Source organism: Sceloporus undulatus, chromosome 2, assembly GCF_019175285.1.
Source record: "Sceloporus undulatus isolate JIND9_A2432 ecotype Alabama chromosome 2, SceUnd_v1.1, whole genome shotgun sequence".
Taxonomy (NCBI): domain Eukaryota; kingdom Metazoa; phylum Chordata; class Lepidosauria; order Squamata; family Phrynosomatidae; genus Sceloporus; species Sceloporus undulatus.
Window position 1 is genome coordinate 90392771 of NC_056523.1, and position 19556 is coordinate 90412326.

At 43.3% G+C, this 19556-nt stretch overlaps 1 protein-coding gene across 3 annotated transcripts in view; it reads left to right on the forward strand.

The window, feature by feature from the left end:
- Positions 1-403: 403 nt before the first annotated feature.
- Positions 404-19556, forward strand: part of ANXA6 (annexin A6) — a 69417-nt gene continuing 50264 nt past the window's right edge. For 2 of the 3 annotated variants that reach the window (XM_042451296.1, XM_042451298.1), the window contains exons 1-2: positions 404-535; positions 7267-7322. In XM_042451296.1, the coding sequence (XP_042307230.1) occupies positions 7305-7322 (18 nt within the window). In that variant the 5' untranslated portion in view covers positions 404-535; positions 7267-7304. Of the gene's footprint in view, positions 536-2116; positions 2138-7266; positions 7323-19556 lie in introns of those variants that run through there. The other variant, XM_042451297.1, reaches the window with a different exon arrangement.

Sequence of the window (19556 nt, forward strand, 5' to 3'; positions counted from 1 at the left end):
AAACCCATTGGGTGATCCTTGGCCAAGTCACACTCTCTTGGCCTCAGAGGAAGGCAATGGCAACCTCTGCTGCTCTGAACAAATCTTGCTAAGAAAATCTCATAATAGGGTTGTCATAAATTGTGGAATATGCTGCCTTGGGGTGTTTGCTTTGGGGGTCTTTAAAACAGAGGCTGGATGGCCATTTGATGGTGAGAGTTCCTGCATGGCAGGGGGTTAGACTAGATGGCCCTTGAGGTCCCTTCCAACTCTAGGATCCTCTGAAAAGTAGTGCCCCCCCCCCCCCTTTTTAAGCTCCCCCCCGCCCCCGCCCTCCCCCCCCCCGCCCTGCTCTGCAGCCCCCTCCCACCCGGGGAGGGACCCAGGACCAGCCAGGATTGGAGGGCTCTGGAGCCGATGACGTTGCTGCTGCTGGTGCTCTAGAGACTGAGAGAGGGGCGAGGCAGCCTGAGCAGCTGCTGCATTGCCTCCAGGTCAGTGCCGGCTCCTTTGCTGCACAGCCAACGCCAACCTATAGCTCCGGGCCTCTTGGAAGGTAAGTTGGGATCCGCAGATGGGGACCGACTGAAGGACTGAGGGGAGGGGAGGATGTCGCCTCCTTTCCTCAAGAGGCTGGGCTTCTCTTGCAAAATGAGGGTGGGGGTGGTACTTTAGTTGTTCCCTTTCTATTGAATCGCTTGCTTTGCAAGGCAGGGGAGTCTAAGGATAAGCCAGAAGTTTGAGGAGTCCCCCTGGGCCCTTCTTCCCTTTTCAGGGGCATTCCTAGACTAGAGTCTGCAGGAAGAAGCCATTGGGGCTGCGCCCACACTGGAGAAATAACCCCAGTTTGGCACCGCTTTAACTGCCCTGGCTCAAGGCTGTGGAATTCTGGGAGTTGGAGTTGGTGGTGGGGCCCAGAACTCCATAGCTTTGAGCCTGGTTATTTCTCCAGTGTGGGTGCAGCCCGGGTCTGTCTGTCCTAGGAGCCGGTGGTGGGGGTGGTCCTGGCCGAGAGTCAAGGGTCCTCGGGGCTTGCAAGGGGAGGGTTGCCCACTGGCTGCTGCCCCAAAGGTGCTCCCTCCGGAGGAGGAGGAGGAGTCTAAAGAGGGCCTAAGACCACTATTAACAGAGAGAGTCTCTGGGGATTTTTAGCTGTGTGAGTCCAGAGGGGGAGAGAGGAGGGTTCAGGAGTTCCTCCATCCCCCCAATATTGTTAGCCTACCCCCACCCCCCGCCTTTACCCAAGCAAAAGGCCAAAATAAGGTTTTGAAAAGACAATTGGTAGGGCATTTTTCTCCACAGTGTTACCACATTCCCATTTGGAGGGGGCAGTTTTCTCTCTCTGGCTTTCTAGAATGCAGCCCTTTGGGGGATATTTTGTGTTTTGTGAATGTGTAACTATGTTGTTGTTGTTGTTGTTGTTGTTTTATAAAAACAAAGCCTCGTTGAGTCTGAAACTGGGGGGAAAGATCGGATATTATTATTATTATTATGCCTGAACTTAAGAGGGCATGCTTGCTTCCAAGCTTCCTACAGGATCCCTGTTTTAAATGTAAAGTTGCTGTTTTGTTGTTTTCAAGTCCTTTCCAACCTACGGCAACCCTAAAGCAAACCTATTTTGGGATTTTCTTGGCAAGATTTGTTCAGAGGAGGTTTGCCTTCTCCTGAGGCTGAGAGAGTGTGATTTGGCCAAGGTCGCCCAGTAGGTTTACATGGCTGAGATGAGAATCAAACCCTTGTCTCCAAAGTCCCAGTCCCAGTGCAGTGCTGAAACCACTATGCCATGTGCTTCTGCTATAAAGGCTGAATTCAGAATGAACTTCCCCTGCGTTTCCTAGCCTTGCCAGGCAGGGCCAGTGCCAAGCACACTGAAATGACTGGGGCCTTTTCAGGGAGAGACTGTTCCTTTTCTGGTTGAGGACCTTAAGTTTTGCTAAATTTGATTCCATCCGCTCAAGAGCAAAGAGAATATTGTAGATTGTATGCACTAAAAAGTCACAAGCTGTGCTTCCAAAGAGAGAAAGAATCATGTGAACAAACTGGCATTTCAAATATTTTGCTTAGCCTTGATTTCAAGGCTTGAGTACAACTTACCCACTTGATTCACTAGGAAGCGAAACACTCATGAAGACAGTGGAGCTTATTTTCAAGTAAATAGGTACAGGAATGATTGGGGAGGAAAATGCTTATATTTTCTGCATGCGACTAATTGGGTGCTTCAGAAAAAGACACTGATATTTGTATGACTTTGTGTGACATCTGTTGCCTTATGTCTATCCAGCCTTGTTAATGCCTTAGGCAGTTCCTTAGACTGGGTGGCGTCTGCATGCGCCATACTGTTCCAGGATTGACTATGAGGCTGCTGCAGGCCAGCATCTATTTACTTGGAAGTAATCCTCAGCTAGCTCAGTGGTACTTACTTCTGAGGAGGCGTACACAAGATCACACACTGGCTTGTAAAAATTGATAATAAAAACTTTCTGAGGCTGCAGATTTCCACGTTTGAGCTGAATCACTGCCTTCATAGCACATCTCCTAAAGTGCTTAAAAATAACTCTCAGTTTATGCTCTGCCAGACTATGCTAGTTTGAGTCCAAGCAGCTGGATTCTATATTTTAAGATGATCATCTCTGGTCTGGCCAAGGAAGGATTGAGAACAGGAGTAAACTATCCTGCTGTGCCCAAATTGTTCCTTGGCAATCATCACAAGGGGGCAAAGTCAAGGCAGGTCTCAGGAAGATTTGAAGAAGAGAGTAGGCAAGCTAACCTGTCATTTCTGGGCTATTTGCCCATCATCCTTTCAATTCAGGATCTGGAAGCAACCCCATTATATTCATTCTGGGGAATAATTTATCAGGATCCTTCCAGAATTGCCCTCTTAGCTCCTCCAAAATAATTGAGACCAGATATTCACTAATGGGAACCACTTCCTCATGTTCCTGTAAAAATCGCAGAGATCTGTCCAAATCTTGGGTGGGAGTTGTCAAGATTGTTACCTGGATTGCAATGAGAGACAGCAGTTTGCAGTTTTAAGGGACAGTTATTGTGCTTATCTGTGTGAATGGAATTCCCTCCACAATGCAGTTATGTGCTGTAGAGCCTACTTCTCCTTTGCTGCCCATTGTGCTTGGTTTCATCACCTTTGCTTCCAGTGTTTGCCTCTGGGTGACTGAAGGTTGTAAATTCTTTTGTCCCTTTGTTCTTCAAAAGCTATGGTCATGGACAAAATGTAGATTCTGGTTCCTTTATCAGCGAAGGGATAAACTATAGAGCCTCGGGAATCTAGCATTGCCTAAAATTGGGAGTCGGATGTTTGTTAATCCAGTCCTGCTAGGAACAAAGAATTGTTAAATTCAGTAACTACAAGAGCATCTATGGAGGACTGAGATGGACTAAAGTCTGTAGACCTTGTCCCTAGTTCAGTTTTATCTATTTGACTGCATAATTGAACCCAGATTAATAATACTTTTATGGCCTCTGCTTTTGGTAAGTACAATATTTTCTAGACCGTGAACCATGTACTCATTCAGTTGGCCTTTTTTCTCTGAATGTGGGTGCTGAGATGACATACATCTTCTCCCCGCCGCCACAAAAAAAAACCCATTTCAAACCAAGGCCAAAGGGAGCTTTCAATATGGGACACTCATATGCCATGTACAAAACCTGAGATCATCAAAATGCAAGTTCTTGGTGGGGTTGGGACAGGAAGCAAAGCAGCCAGCATGTACATCACACTGAGTATCACTTCCTCACCAAGTGGTGACATTCTGGTCAAAGCATTGGAGCCACACTCTCTCATGATCAGTGTGCAAGCCCTGTTAAACCTATGCCATCTACAAGATACAAGGCTTCTTTCTTCCTCACTAGCACTGCTGGGTATAGTACAGTTGGCCTTCCACATCCACCGATTCTGAAAATATTGGGGGGGGGGGATTCCAAAAAGCAAACCTTGATTTTGCCATTTTATATAAGGGACATCATTTTACTACACCATTGCATATAATGGGCCATGACCATACATGGATTTTGGTATCCATGTGGGGTTCTGGAGCCAACAAGCAGCAGATACCAAGGGCCCACTATACAAAAGACCCTGACCATGTGCTTCATTAGTCTAGATTAGGGATGGGCAGTTTATGACCTTCACACAGTATTAGACTCAAGCACACATCATCCCTTGCCATTGACTAGGGTTGATGGGAGGGGCAATTCAGTAACATTTGGAGAACCACACATTGCCAGAGTAACAGAGACCTTTCTAGTAAGCAACAGAGGTCCTAGAGTTAAAGCTTTTGCTGTGCATCCTTTGTACTTCCTTTTCTCTCACCTGTCTTCTGCTTATCAAGTCTCAAGTCCTTAGCATTCCAGAGATGCTGCTCCTCAGATTTACTTTTCTACAATAGATTACAAGTGTATGCGTGTGTTTTGCATGTGTATCTTATTGTACAGTGTGCCCGTGCCATACGCGGGCTTGCCTTACGCAGATTTGAGCTTACATGTATGGCAAGCCATGATGGACAAAATGTGTGCCGCCATAGAAAATAAAGGGATTTAATTTTATGTGTTTTTTCCCAAACATGAGGGAGGGGGTCTGTAACGGATCCCCTATGTATAGGAAGGGGCCACTGTATATGTTCTGTTAATAAAAAAATTTCCTTCAGTATATTTCAGGGGAAATTTCCTGTCTTCAACATGGCAGAGCCAAAGAGGAACAAGGGAGAATGGCATCAGGCACTGGTGGGTTATTATGACCACCAGAACCATAAGAAGGCAGTTATGAAAGATGAGCAGAGGACTTCTATGAAGCCTTCTTCCCTAAAACTTCTCTTTATAGTCAAAATGCTTTACTCTAGAATATCCAACTTGTCTGTACTGCACTCCCTTATTATTTTTCTCTTTTAGCACATAGGTTATTGCAAGTTTTTTTTGTATTAGGCAACCCATAAAGGGAGACTCTTCTTTGAGACACCATCTGTTATACAATGGGTGGACAAAATACAACCCTGGAGTGACATGTTTTTTTGTTTCTTGTGCCCTCCCCCCAACATCTCAGAATCTCCAGACCAGTCATAGAATCATAGAGTTGGAAGAGATCACAAGGGCCATCCAGTCCAACCCCCTGCCATGCAGGAAATCTAAATCAAAGCATCCCCAACAGATGGCCATCCAGCCTCTGTTTAAAGACCTCTAAGGAAGGAGACTCTAGGACTGAGAAGCCTCCATCTATCTCAGTTGGCCTTTTAGATAGGTGGCACGGCTCCACTATACTGTTTAACATTAAAAAAAAAATCACAATTTTGAATACTAGTCACTTTGGATTATTTTTTGTTTGTTTGTCCTTCTTTCAGCCTACCACAATTGCTCATCTTCGTTTTCTGTCTATCATTCCCAGACTTAGAGTGGCAAACTTTGTTGGGCATTGGATTCCCAAATGTCCCAGACAGCACAGCCATGTAGTTTAGGGACCCAAGTTTGGGAACCACTGCTACTTTATGTAAATGACACTCATAACTGCAATTCAATTCATGAACTTGCCAGTCCTCATAGGTGGGTATCCTTGGTCTTGTGCTTCTAGAGTTCGTGTGGCTCTTCACTACTCATAGCTTCTGGAGTTGCAGAAGTTTGGTAGTGGGAGATGGGAAACATCAGAGTATTTCCTGATGTAATTGTGGCCATACAAAGAGGCATCCATGGATGAGCTGCATCAGCACAAGTCCATTCATGGAATACAGCTAAACACATATGAGACACTAACACTATGGTTGGGGATTGCATTTCCCATCAGCCCTTGCTAGAGTAGCCAGGAGTGCCTTGCAACAGCTGGGAGGCCACCCCATCACTGCACTACAAGTTGGAATGATTACTCATTACTTTATATTTGTTTGGGATCTGTGACCACTTCTGGACCACTTGGTGTGTAAAAATATGGTACTTTTTTGCATGGGTATGAGTAGAAATGTTTATGGGTATGAGTAGAAATGTTCTGACTGATAGAGATGCAGTCCTTAGAAAGGTGTGGTCCTTTTTGTCTCTCTAGCTATTCTGTGTAGCCTCATCGCTGAAGACTGAAGGGTTAGTTTCTAGTTGGATTTCAGCCCAACAGACAAACCGCAGTGCAGTGATGATGAGCTGCCTGCAAGGCAATGCTGTACATTTTCATTGGCTGGAAAGGCTTCCTCATTAGACATCTGGACTGTTCTTGCAGTCTTTACTATGTGGATCTTCCCTCCTTTCTTCTTCTTGAATACCAGCCTCCAGTGTCCAAGAGCTCTGAAGGGAAAACAGTCAGCCCTATGAAGTGAGAAGAAGATATTTGTCTTTACTTAAGAAGCAGATGCTGCCCTTCTTCCCTTAGTTTTGAATTTTTGTGTATCAGTCCTTTGATTTGATTTGCTTTTAAGTGCAAATGTATTTCAATAGCAAGATGGATTTTAAAAAAATAATCTCAGTAGATGTGTTTTACATTGACTGTGCTGATTCTAGAAGCTATAATCCAAACATTAACTTTTGTTTTCAAATTTTGGTTCAAACCTGTATTTTTCCTTCCTCAAAAATTAGGTTATACCATATGGGACATTTATTTAAAAATACTTCAGGACAAACAGATCTAACATTTTCTGCTCAAAATCTAAAATCTTAAGATTGACTAGTAAATGTCAACAAATGTTGATGTTTTATTGTAATGGACTGAAATTATTATACTAGTGTCTGTAGGGCAGCATGGAATTTCATTAATATTCCCAAGATATATTCATTTAATTATCCCATCTCTCCTTGTTATGGGAAGGAAATGCTTTGGAAGCATTTAGCATTTATTCCAAAGTGTGGGAGAAATGAGTGCATCAGATAATAAAACCCAGGTGTCAGTTTCTAACCTGTACACACCAATTCATCAATCCTGGACTAGTGTTTTTGTTAGATGGCTAGTCTTGTGTGTCAAATTTCACTGGACACTTATGGGTGTAGGGCGTAAGGCAGGAAAACTGAATCCACTTCAGGACCCTTCTTTTTTAAAAATCTGGGCTTCTTTCTTGGTGCTTTATCCTGACCCTGGAGGGCTGTTTTTTGAAGATCATGTCTCTATGTTTCTGTAAGAAAGCTGGAGACAGCTTCTCCTGAGTATACCTCAGGCGACTTTCTCAACACTGAGGCGGCATAGTAGGCTTTTGTTGATGGGGGTATAGCCCCCTTGCAAATTAAGCATTGAGGTACATTTTTAAACTTGAGGCTTTTAGAGCAATAAATAAAGGATAACTTTGTTAATTTTATTTAATTTCTCTTTGACAGCATTCTTCACCTCTTCAGTTAATACCTGTCCAGAAGCCATGTCAAGCAAAGGAAAGGTAAGATGCTTTTCTGCCCCTGCAGTTGCTACTATTCCAGGCATTTGCTCATTTAATACAAGAATCTGGTAACTTAATGAAGGAAAACGTTATCATGCTTACTATGCATCCTGCTTTCATCTGTTTTTCCCTTCTGATGCAAGTCCCCCCCCCCCAACAGCTGTAGCCTTCCCCCCTTCCTTTCCTTTCCTTCCTTGCCTTTTCTTTTTTTTCCCCTTTCCTTTCCTTTTCTTTTAATTTTCTTTCTTTTCTTTTTTTTGAAATAACTTCCCAAGCTGAGTTTACATTCTTACCTCCTGCAGGAATCATTTGGTCTAAATACAGAACAGATGTATATTAGAGAGACTAGAATGAGGCCTTTATTGCGTGGAATCTAAAGACTGAAATGAACAGATGAAAAGGGAGGAGTAGAAGGGGAAAAGCAAAGAGAGAAGCTCTGTTTTTTTCTGTTCTTATAGCAGATGTGTTTCATCTTTCCAGAAGCTTTCATAGCAAATATAGCAGGATATTCAGGATAGAGTTGGAGCCTTGTTCTATGACCATCTGACTTCTCCCTTGAAAGCCTAGGTTAGTCTCCCTCTACCTGGTGCCTTGCAGTTTTGTTGCACTAAAATCCCCATCATCCCCACTCTGGCTTGGATGATGGGAATTGTAGTATTGGCCATTTGCAGATTTCCACATGGGGAAGACTGGCTTACATTTTCTGGGCCAAAGAATCTTCCATAACACTCTGTCTTGTTCCCTTAAGTCTCATCCCATTTTGCTGGGCACAAGAATCCAAGTGCATTAGAAAGGTATCCTTTGTGTTGCCATCACTTTTAAAGTGTGTGTGATTTTCTTTTCTTCCAAAATTGGGTTTTTGGGGGAGATAGTTCAGAAGCTCTGATAAGTTTTTTGTGGACTTTGTTTAAATAATGTTTGGTTGTTACTGGGGTATTAAACAGTGGAGTGCTAAGGCAAGGAATGGGAGAGGGACATGGGGAAGGAGGACAGGGAGGGACAGCTGTAGCATGGAGAACAGAGTTTCATATTCAGACCTGCTGTGCTAGAAATATTTGCTCACTTTTGTAGGCTTGAATGTAGGCTATGCAGCTGGATACAGTCATTTCCTGCTGGTTTTATATAAATGATTGGTATCCTGCCTTATTTCCACTAATGGGACTCAAAGACGGTTTCCATTTTTGGATCATCATCAGAGGGTTTTCATGAAAATAGTTCTAGCTGCTGCTTTTCTCCTCTATATTTTTCCCCTGTTGTGATGTAAGGTACCTTTAAGACACAGCTCTTAGTGATATCAGCTGTAGTCTATATATACTATTAAGAGGGTTGGCGAGGGATTGATTGTTCTCTCTTCCTCATCTCACTCTCCTGGGGCTGGCTGTGCTCAGTAGCTCATGGGTGAATAAACTTACTGCTCTTACTTGAAGACTGGACTCTGTGTGGATTCATGTAAGATTGGATTCCAACAGCAGACATCACACCTGTAGTAATCTTCATCAGTGCCTGGTGGCCATGCCTTCCTCAGAATGTCTCACCTGATAGGTTTAAATTGAAGCTGTATTTCATCATTATAGAATGAACCCATGAGAAAGGGAACATGCTAGCCTTGTCCTCTTTAATGTTATTCTCCTCACATGAAAATTGACTTTTTTAAAGAAAGAAAGTTCATCCCTCCTTTGAGATACTTTACACAAACAGGAATACTTATTTTCCAGAATTCTGGGTCAGAGGAAGGCGAGATCGATGCTTAATATCTATCTCTCCTTCCTGTCCCCCTCCTAACCAAAAGAACCTGAGGGTCATTCCAACCGTGCCACAAACCCTGTCTCTGCTCCTGTGCAATGCCAGGTCCATTAACAACAAAAGCCACATCGTCCATGATCTGCTTGCAGATAGCAATTGTGACCTGGCTTGCATTACTGAAACCTGGCTTGGGCCTGAGGGGGATGCTGTGTGGGCTCAGGCCCTCCCGGCCGGGTTTTCAGTGAAGGACCAGCCCAGGTTAGGTGGGCGGGGGGGGGGTGTTGCCTTGGTACATAAGAACACCTTGTCTCTCACCAGGAACCACATCCGTCAAACTTCCCTCATTGAGTGTATTTACTTGACCCTGAAGGCCAGGGACAATCTAGGGATTTTGTTGGTGTACCGGCCACCCTGTGCGCTAACAGACTCCCTTAACGAGCTGACACAGTTGGTCTCGGAGCTGATGCTGGAAACACCCAGGCTACTTATCCTGGGTGACTTCAACATCCCCTTCCTGGCCAACTATATTCCACCCGGTGCGGCTCGGGAATTCATGGCAGCCATGGGCCTGTCCCAATTGGTCTTGAGTCCGACGCATTCTGCGGGTAATACACTCGATCTGGTCTTTTGTACGGATGCGGAAAATCCGTGGGCAGAAATAACTAATATTTCCGCCCTGCCATGGACGGATCATTTCCTGGTGGAGGCGAAAATCAAGGCTTCTACCCAGATCCCCCCCGGGGGTGGTGGACCTATTAAAATGGTCCACCCTCGAAGGCTGATGGAACCCAAAAGGTTCCAGGAAGCCTTAGAGGGGCACATGGTTGGAAATGATGGCGACTCTGTTGACGCCCTGACTGGTATCTGGGATACCGGTCTTTCTAGGGCTAAACACAGTACTGCTCCCAAGCGCCCTCTCAGGCCTGCTTCCAAACGAAAGCCCTGGTACACGGAAGATCTCCGGGCGAGGAAGCGGGTCCTGTGACGGCTAGAGCATCGCTGGCGGAAACACCTACGCTTAGTCGACAAGGCTCTCCTAGACCGCCTTTTGGAGGACTACGGAGAGGCGATACGAGCAGCCAAAAATTCGTTCTATGGTGCTCGTGTTGCGTCCGCGGAGTCGCATCCAGCAGAGTTGTTCAGGGTGGTCAGGGAGCTAACTCAGCTCCCTCCTGCCCCGAACCAGATCCTTGAACCTTCTAAGGCCTGCTGTGACCAATTTAACAACTTCTTCGCGGATAAAACCTCTCGGATAAGCGAAGGTCTTAACGCCGGCATTAGGGCAGAACCTAGAGTAGAGGTATCCAGAGCCTCCGTGGACTCTATTAAACTGGATCAGTTTGAGTCCGTTAGTACCGATGATGTGGACAAGATCCTTGGAAGTGTTCGGAAGACAACCTGCTCTCTCAATCCCTGTCCCTCATGGCTAGCGGCTCAGAGGGGACCGGTGGTAACTACATTGTTACACCGGATCATAAATACATCCTTGAGGGACGGGCAATTTCCATCAAGCTTAAAATTGGCCATAGTACAGTCGGTCCTTCTTATACACGGATTTTTTATACATGGATTTAAGCATACACGGTTTGAAAATGTTCCAAAAAAGTATAAATTTACCTTGATGATCCATTTTTTATTAGGGACACCATTTTGCTATGTCATTATATTTAATGGGACTTGAGCATACACGGATTTTGTTATACACGGGGGATCTTGGAACCAAACCCCAGCGTATAACAAGGATCCACTGTAAAACCGTTGCTTAAAAAGCCCTGCCTCGACCCCCTGATGCATAATAATTATCGGCCAGTTTCGCTATTGCCATTTTTGGGAATGGTGATCGAGAGGGTGGTTGCAATCCAGCTTCAATCGATCTTGGATGAAACGGATTATCTGGACCCATTTCAAACCGGCTTTCGGGCGGGCTACAGGGTTGAGACTGCCATGGTCGCCTTGGTCGATGATTTCCGTCTGGGCATTGACAGGGGAAGCGTGTCCCTGTTGGTGCTCTTGGACATCTCAGCGGCTTTCGATACCATAGACCATAGTATCCTTCTGGAGCGCCTAGCGGAGGTGGGAATCGGGGGCACTGCACTCCAGTGGTTCCGATCCTACCTCTCTGGGAGGTTCCAGATGGTGCAGCTGGGAGACGTGTGCTCCGATAAGAGGGCCCTTACTGGGGTCCCTCAAGGAGCCATTCTGTCTCCCATACTTTTCAACATTTACATGAAACCGCTGGGAGAGATCATCCGGAGACATGGGGCGCGGGGTTATCAGTACGCTGATAACACCCAAATAGTCTTCTCTATGTCTCCGACTGATGCAGTGACTGGGGATGGCATCTCTCCTCTCGTGGCCTGTCTGGAGTCGGTAATGGGCTGGATGAGGGAAAACAGACTCAGCCTGAATCCAGAGAAAACGGAGGTGCTCGTGATAGGTTCTCCTGGCCCGGGGATGGCGGTGGTTCCACCTGTCCTGAATGGGATCACGCTTCCTGTGAAGGACTCGGTACGCAATCTGGGGGTGCTCCTTGATTCGTCACTCCACCTTACATCACAGGTGGATGCGACGGTCAGGAGCACCAGTTATCAGCTTCGGCTGATACGCCAGCTGCATCCCTACCTGGGCCAGAGGGACCTTGAAACGGTAGTACATGCTCTGGTAACCTCTTGTTTGGATTTCTGCAATGTGCTCTACATGGGGCAACCCTTGTACCATACCCGGAAGCTACAATTAGTGCAGAATATGGCAGCCAGACTGGTTACTGGCATACCCAGAGCCAGTCATATAACACCAGTGCTTAAAGATCTGCACTGGCTGCCTATTTGCTTCCAGGCGCAATACAAGGTGTTGGTTATTACCTATAAAGCCCTAAATGGCTTGGGCCCAGGATACCTCGAGGACCACCTCTCTCCATACAATCCGCCCCGCACTCTCAGAACATCTGGGCAGCAGCTATTGAGGGTTTCAGGGGCCAGACTAGCCTCTACTTCTAAGAGGACTTTCACCATCTCGGCCCCTACCCTTTGGAATTCCCTGCCCATTGAGCTCCGCTCGGCCACCTCCCTGGCCCAGTTCAAAAAGGGGCTGAAGACCTTTTTATTTAAACTAGCATTCCCTGATGCAAGCCCTGACTAACTTCTCCCTCCCTCCACGTCAGCAGTGGCAAGCTGGCTGGAATGTTTTTAATGTATTTTGTTTTTATGTATATGGTAATCTATGTATTTTATGAATGTTGTACACCGCCCTGGTTTCATAGAAGGGCGGTATATAAATAAAATTTTTATTATTATTATTTATGTAGGGAGCTTATATGGTGAGGGAAAGACTTCTGCACTACTTGAAACATTTGGTGAGGACAGAAGGGATGTGGAGAGGGTGGTAGAGGAATTAGCATGCTTTCCTCTTTATGGGTATATTTTCATAATTGATATAATGATTGAATAAGATTTGTGATGTTGTGTCATTCCAGATACATTGATAAGGGAAAGATGTGGTAGACCCTCTTGGTTTTGACAACTAGCAACACTATGGCTGCAGCTGCACTACAGAAATAATGCACTTTTGACACCACTTTAACTGCCATGAATCAATGCTATGGAATCCTGGGGTCTGTAGTTTGTTGTGGCACCACTGCTCTCTGACAGAGAATAACTTCCAAAATGGCTCACAAAACTACAAATCCCAGAATTCCATAGCATTGAGCCATGGCAGTTGAAGTGGCTTCCAAAGTGACCCGAAACAGCTTTATTTTGGCCTGTTTGTATGGGCCCAAAATTTCTTAAAAAGAAAATTGGGAAGAGAAAATCCATCTGCTGTTTTTCAGATAAAGTATTCTGTTCCTCTAAAAATTCTGAAATTGTTCTCCCTCCCCCAAAGATATATTAGCTATCCCTCTCCAGCCCCTTGAATTTCCATGAAAATCTTTATGGGGAATTGTGGGCCCAGCTTCAGCTCATTTTGCGCTCATTGTTGAATGAGGAACTAGGCAATTGAGATACAACCTCACCCTCAGTACTTATTTAGGTTTTATATGAAACCAGTTTGAATTTGGGGTCCCTTTTAAACATATTTTGGACTTTTTTGGGGGGGGAAATCTAGAATAAGGAGGAGGGATGGTGACCGGTCTGAAACAAAATCTTACATCAAACATTACCTTAGACATGTGAGAGCTGCTTTTCTGGGCATGGCCCCTGTATGGCTGAGATAATGAATAAATGACCTGGTCACAGGAATGAATGTCTCTGTTCTGTGATGAGGTTACACACAGTAAGGTCAATTAAATGTTACTCTAGCAACATGACTCCTGCTTCCAGAACACCCAAACCTGTATGATTCGGGTAACATTTGATAGAGTTCCCAAGTCTAGAATCATGTGCCAACTTGGTCTGTTTGAAACCAGACTGAACTGCATGCTGTTTTAAAGCAAACTGACTCTTCATGACTATATACAGGGATATGCTGACACAGGATCTTGATCTGGCTAGTGTGTAGTCCTTTTTTGTATTGTTATTACTCTTTTTTTTTTTTGTTACCATTCCCATTTTCCAAACTCTCAGCAGTTTTTGGTTCTGAACCTAAACTGTAGATAAGCACTCAACATTTTTCTGATCTGAGGATGTTAATATAAAATAGTGCCTGTGTTTCTGACTTTCCTTCTTTTAATTTTATCTGAAGGACATGGGCATTTAATGGTATATGGGGGGGGGGGGCGAGGGGGGTACTCCAGGTGGCATTCTCCTAGTAATGTGCCTCCTGGAAAAGTTGGCAGTTGATGAGTTTACACACATTGGGGTCAACTAAACGTTACTCTAGCAACATGCAAAGTAATGAGCACTTTTCACATTGAGCAATTGGTTTTGAATGTGTAATGTAATTCACTATAATAGCTTATTAAATTAGTTTAATGTTTATGATGTATATTTATGTCCTGGCTTTCCTCCAAAGAGTATAAGATAGTGTACATGGCTCCCCTCTTCCCCACTTTATCTTCAGAAGAATTTTGAGAGCGATTGACTGACCAAAGGTCATGTGGTGAGTTTCATGGTTTAGTAGGGACCTGAGTACCTATGGATGGCTCAAGCACCATTCCAACTTTGCCACCTCAGAAGTACTGTATATGCTCATGTATAAGTCTAGAAATTTTAATCCATATTGCCCCCTAAAACCTGAGTCAACTTATACATGAATCAATGTAAGTACTGTAACTCTTATTGAAAAGGAACCTTCCACTGGTGAAAGGTAAGAGTGTAATCTGTCCTGGAAGCACTGACCTCCCTCTACTCTCTTATCCATCCAGCCTTTAGTGTGAGCCCAAACAGTTATGCTTGCTGGGATTTTGTAAATTGTTTGGCATCATTTTCCTTTGCTTTGCCTTTACATCCTTTGTTACGTGCCCCTAAGTTTTACCCTTGACTTATCCACAGGTCATATCAAAAGCCATAATTTTGGTCTCAAAATCTGCCCTCGACATATACATGAGGTCAACATATAGTTGAGTATATACAGTATTGTGTATTCCTCTGTGAGGAAGTGGAACTATGTTACTGACCTGAGTGGGGACATCATTTGATTTTTCTTTCTGAGGCACCCTGGATGTCTCTACATGAGAAGTCATTGCTCGGCTGTATAAATTCTCTCTTGGGGCTGGCATGCTTCCAGATGTGATACCTACACCTGTGGATAAGTCAAGGGAAGGCCTGTACTACAATGGAGAGGTGTTGCTATCAGAACCAGATGAATGAAACAACTTGGTCTAATATAGGCAGGGAAGACCAGAAAGACACTTTTTTGATGCTGTGGTTCTGATAGTACCAAAAGGGTATGGGTGGGGCCACTTACAAACTTGAGGCTGAATATTGCTTACTTCTCTTCTAAAGGCATACGAATGTGTAGGTGTATACCCAAGAAAGATGCTTTAAAAAGTTAATAAAGGAATAGCACTTCTGGTATTCTTGAAGCATGTAATCCAAGAGGGTGCTTTCCCCCACTTCTAGTATAATACCAATAATAATATTGCCTCTTCTTCCAGATGATTACTACTAAACGATATCTGAGCACACAGCTGTGCATACAAGCCTTATCATGACATAATGCATAAATTATTTACTAGTGCCTGCTGCAGCCCTCTGGTCTGGTTGAAAACCACCTTGAGCTTTAACAGTATTAGTGGCTTATTAGTATTAGAACTGTAGGGGAAAGGGTTATCTGTCAGATTTGAAGAGTGATCAGAATAACCACTGCAAAGCATGTTGTATAGAAATGCAGTTGCAGTGTAACACTGGCAAATAATGTGATGTCAGCATAAACAAAACTGAGAGACAAAGAGGTTGATAAAATAGAGGGCAAGAAAGGCCATATTGCTTGCAAGTATAGGATGGGTTTATGCATGCATGCCCTCACTCAGAACATTTCCAGATTTGGTATTCTTTGCCATGATACAAAAGCAAAATATTTTCAATAGAAGTTATCACACATATTAGGGTCTTCAGAGTTATGGGAAGAAAAGAAATTACTCTTATGTGCTCCGGGTTGGGCTGCCTTTGAGGAGAGTTTGGACAATGCAGTTAGCTTAGAATGAGGCAGCTACTAGATAAATATGACAGTATCTGAATCAGATTAACATCTCTGCTAGGCCACTTGCATTGATTTTTAGCCTCTTTTTAGGACCAGTTGAAAGTGCTGGCTTTTCTCTTTAAAGCCCTTAATAAGTTAGTGTCAGAATACTTAAAGGGTATTCCTTGTATACATCTTGTACCTCTACAAGTTACCCTTCCAAATAACTAACACAGATGCCTTTTCAGTCCTTGTTAGGAAATGTCCTCCCCAGAAAGATGACTAGCCTATACTTTGCTACAATTTAACTGCCAGGGAGTTACCATTTTTATTTTCCCAATCTTTTACGTCTTTTATCAGTAGCATTTGTGCAGCTTGCATTTTGCCCATCTAATTATTAAATTATAAATATTTAAACTAAATGATAATTACAGAATTTTTACTGTAGATTACATTGAGAACATTATTAGATAATGGTAGACTAATATTTATAATACTAAGGAATAGTGATACGTTTCTGTGTGTGAGAGAGTGGGGGAAAGAGAGGGAATTACCTTTAATTGTCTTATATGGGTACTATAGTGAACTTGATTGTCAGAGGGTTTCCTGATCTTGCTCAGATTTCTGTTCTGAGGCAAATTAATCATCCTGCCAAGACTATATTTCATTTTTAATTTCTAAGAAATCACAAAGGTTAACCTGAAGTGAATAAGCTCATTGTTTGCTGCATAACTCATCAAATGAAAGACAAACCATAGTTTTTCATTATGAAAATGGATGAGTTTGTAGCTCCTGCAGATTCTTCCCACAGGTAAGTGGAGGATATTAGACTCTTCCACCTCTAGTTTGCAGCAAACTGTCATTTGCTATTTTAGTGGGATGGTGGAACAAAATAATACTGTAACCATAATTTGTCTTCCAACCACATTCCAGGTCACAGTCAAATATGAAGGGATTTGGGGAAAGGGACAGTCAAAGATAAAGTAAATCTTAGATTAATTCAGGGCGTTTGGCTCACAAATCTTGCTCTGCTTTAGAATAGATCACACCTAGTCCAGTTTCTAGATGCATCTGTCACTGTGTAGGTGTCCTGTGAACGTTGAAATGGTTGAGAATGTGGCATCACTCAAAATGATGCAAAACCTGTTTCTCAGGGATGAAAGTAGAATGAGACCACACACTAGATAGCACTGGGCAAATAATTTCTTTTATCTCTCTTTCTGAGAACGCTCCCTAGCCTAAGCTTAATCATGAATGCAGCAAGGAGTTACTGGAACTCAGGAACTGTGTGCTAGTTCCTTCCTACCCACTCTCATCTCTGGACTGGTGTCATGTATCATAGCCTGTCCCAGAGAAAGACCTGTTTGTAATATTAGCTGACAAGCTGCAAATGTGCACCCCACTACTTCATCTGCTTGCAACCTAGAAGCATCTTGCTCTGCAAGAGAACTCTCTACAGGCCACAAAACACAAAGGATCCCCCTTTGCTGTCTGGCACTTCCATTAACACAGGGACCCTGATAAATATTTCAGGGAGCTTTTCGCGGAAATCCCCTGGATCTGGTGTCAGTATAGTTCTCAAACAGCTGTTGCTACAGCTGCTGCTGGAGGAGAGTTCTTGTCACTGAGAGTCTTTCCTGTAGCCAGGATCATAGGCGTGGCTGTTGCTGGTGCTTCACTCTCTTGCCAAAGATGGAAGCAAAAGATATATGTAGAAGAGTTTAAAGGAAGCGACCTTTCAAAAGTAACCATTTCAAAAAGGATGGTTAATAAATAAAAGGTTATGGACTGTGGATCAAACAGAGATGTGGGTAATATTCTCATTTTCATTTGTCTAGTACTGAGAATACTCATTTCACATGCTCTGTGTTTGACTTTTCTGTCTGTAGAAATGAGACTAATAGTATTCCATCCTTATTTAGTGGTCAAAATGTTGAGGGGTGAGTAATTTACAGTGGTGTAATGATGGGGATAGTAAACTACAGCACTCTGAATGGCAGTGTGCAAGAGAGTACTGGATTCATTCAGTAGGCATGTATGTTCATGTATGGTTGCCAGCCAAAACCTTTGAGAAGAGGGTTTTTTGTACTATGACTTTGCATATTGCACTATTCATTTTAAAGGCCTCTTTATGTGGAGGTTTTTAAAAGAATTTGGTGTGTATTCAAATGATCATCTCAATTCTGTATTCCAATTCTATGCCACCTGCATTGCATATATAGGCCCCATATGGTCCTGTGCAAGGAAAACTGGCTGGATAATAAATAAATAAATAAATAAATAAATAAATAAATAAATAAATAAATAAGGGTGAGAAAATAATTGAATTTCTAAATACAGTGGCCCCTAGTATGTGCTGGATTTTGGTTCCTGGATCCCCTGTGGCTACCTTAATCTGTAGATGCTCAAGTCCCTTTATATACTGTAAAGTGGGGTTTCAAAATGGTGTCCCTTATATAAAATGGCAAAATTAAACTTTGCTTTTTAAAAGTTTTAAAAATATTTTCAAGCCGTGGATGGTTGAATCTGTGGATGAAGAATCTGTGGCTATAGAGGGCCAGCTGTATAACTGAAAACATCATTTAAAATTGATTAAGTTTACCCACTTCACAATTGTTGTTGTGTGCCTTCAAGTCATTTCTGATTTATGGTGACCCTAAGACAAACCTGGGGGTTTACTTGGCAAGATTTGTTCTGATGGCATTTGCCTATGCTTTTCTCTGAGGCTGAGAGAGTGTGACTTAACCAAGGACACCCAATGGGTTTCCATGGCTGAATGGAGATTTGGACCCTGGTTTCCAGAGTCCTAGTTCATCACTGAAACCGCTACACCACGCTGGCTCCCACTTCACAATGTCTGTGTCCAAATACCGTTTGTGATCATAAATTTGTATATTTGGAAGCTTGTGATCCAGTTTACACATTGAAACATGGTCTTGAAAAATGCTTGAATTGGAAAAATGCTTGAAAAAATATTGATGCTTGAATTTGAAAAATGTGCAATACTCTGAAACTATAGTTTGTTCCCATATTGTTCTTCAAAGTAAATGTCTTGCAGATTTTTTCCCTTCCCACTTTGCATGGTCTTCTAATTGGAAGTGGAGAATTGTATTGTGGATATGTGTTATTAACATTCATTGTACTTATCCGCATACAGTGGAGTTAGAATACAGACAAACAGAACTGGATGCTAAACTTGCAAGTTAAATAAAAGGGCTAACTTCATGTCCAAGAAAAGGAATCTGTCAGCACTAGACTGATCATTGCTAAGAACTGAATAAAGACTGTCTCTGTGGCAGGTGTATGAAAAAAAATGACAAAGAGGGCATTCTGTATTCAAGTTGTAGAATCAGCCAATTCCAATCCTCTGTGCAAAAACACATGTGCACTGGGGAGTCTTATCTAGAATAAGACTAGAAAGCTGGGCCAAATCTAACAAAATGAAATTCAACATAGAGAAATGTAAGGTACTGCACTTAGGGCAGAAAAATGAAATGCACAGATATAGGATGGGGACACCTGGCTGAATGAAACTACATGTGAAAGGGATCTGGGAGTCCAAGTAGACCACAAGTTGAACATGAGTCAACAGTGCGATGGGCAGCTAAAAGGCCAATGCAATTTTAGGCTGCATCAATAAAAGTATAGTGTCTAGATCAGAGAAAGTAATAGTGCCCTGTATTCTGCTCTGGTCAGGCCCCACCTGGAATATTGTGTCCAGATCTGGGCACCACAATTCGAAAAGGACATTGAGAAACTGGAGCGTGTCCAAAGGAGGGCGACTAAAATGGTGAAAGGTCTGGAAACCTTGCCCTATGAGGAACGACTCAGGGAGCTGGGTATATTTAGCCTGGAGAAGAGAAGGTTAAGAGATGATATGATAGCCCTGTTTAAATATTTGAAAGGATGTCATATTGAGGAAGGAGCAAGCTTGTT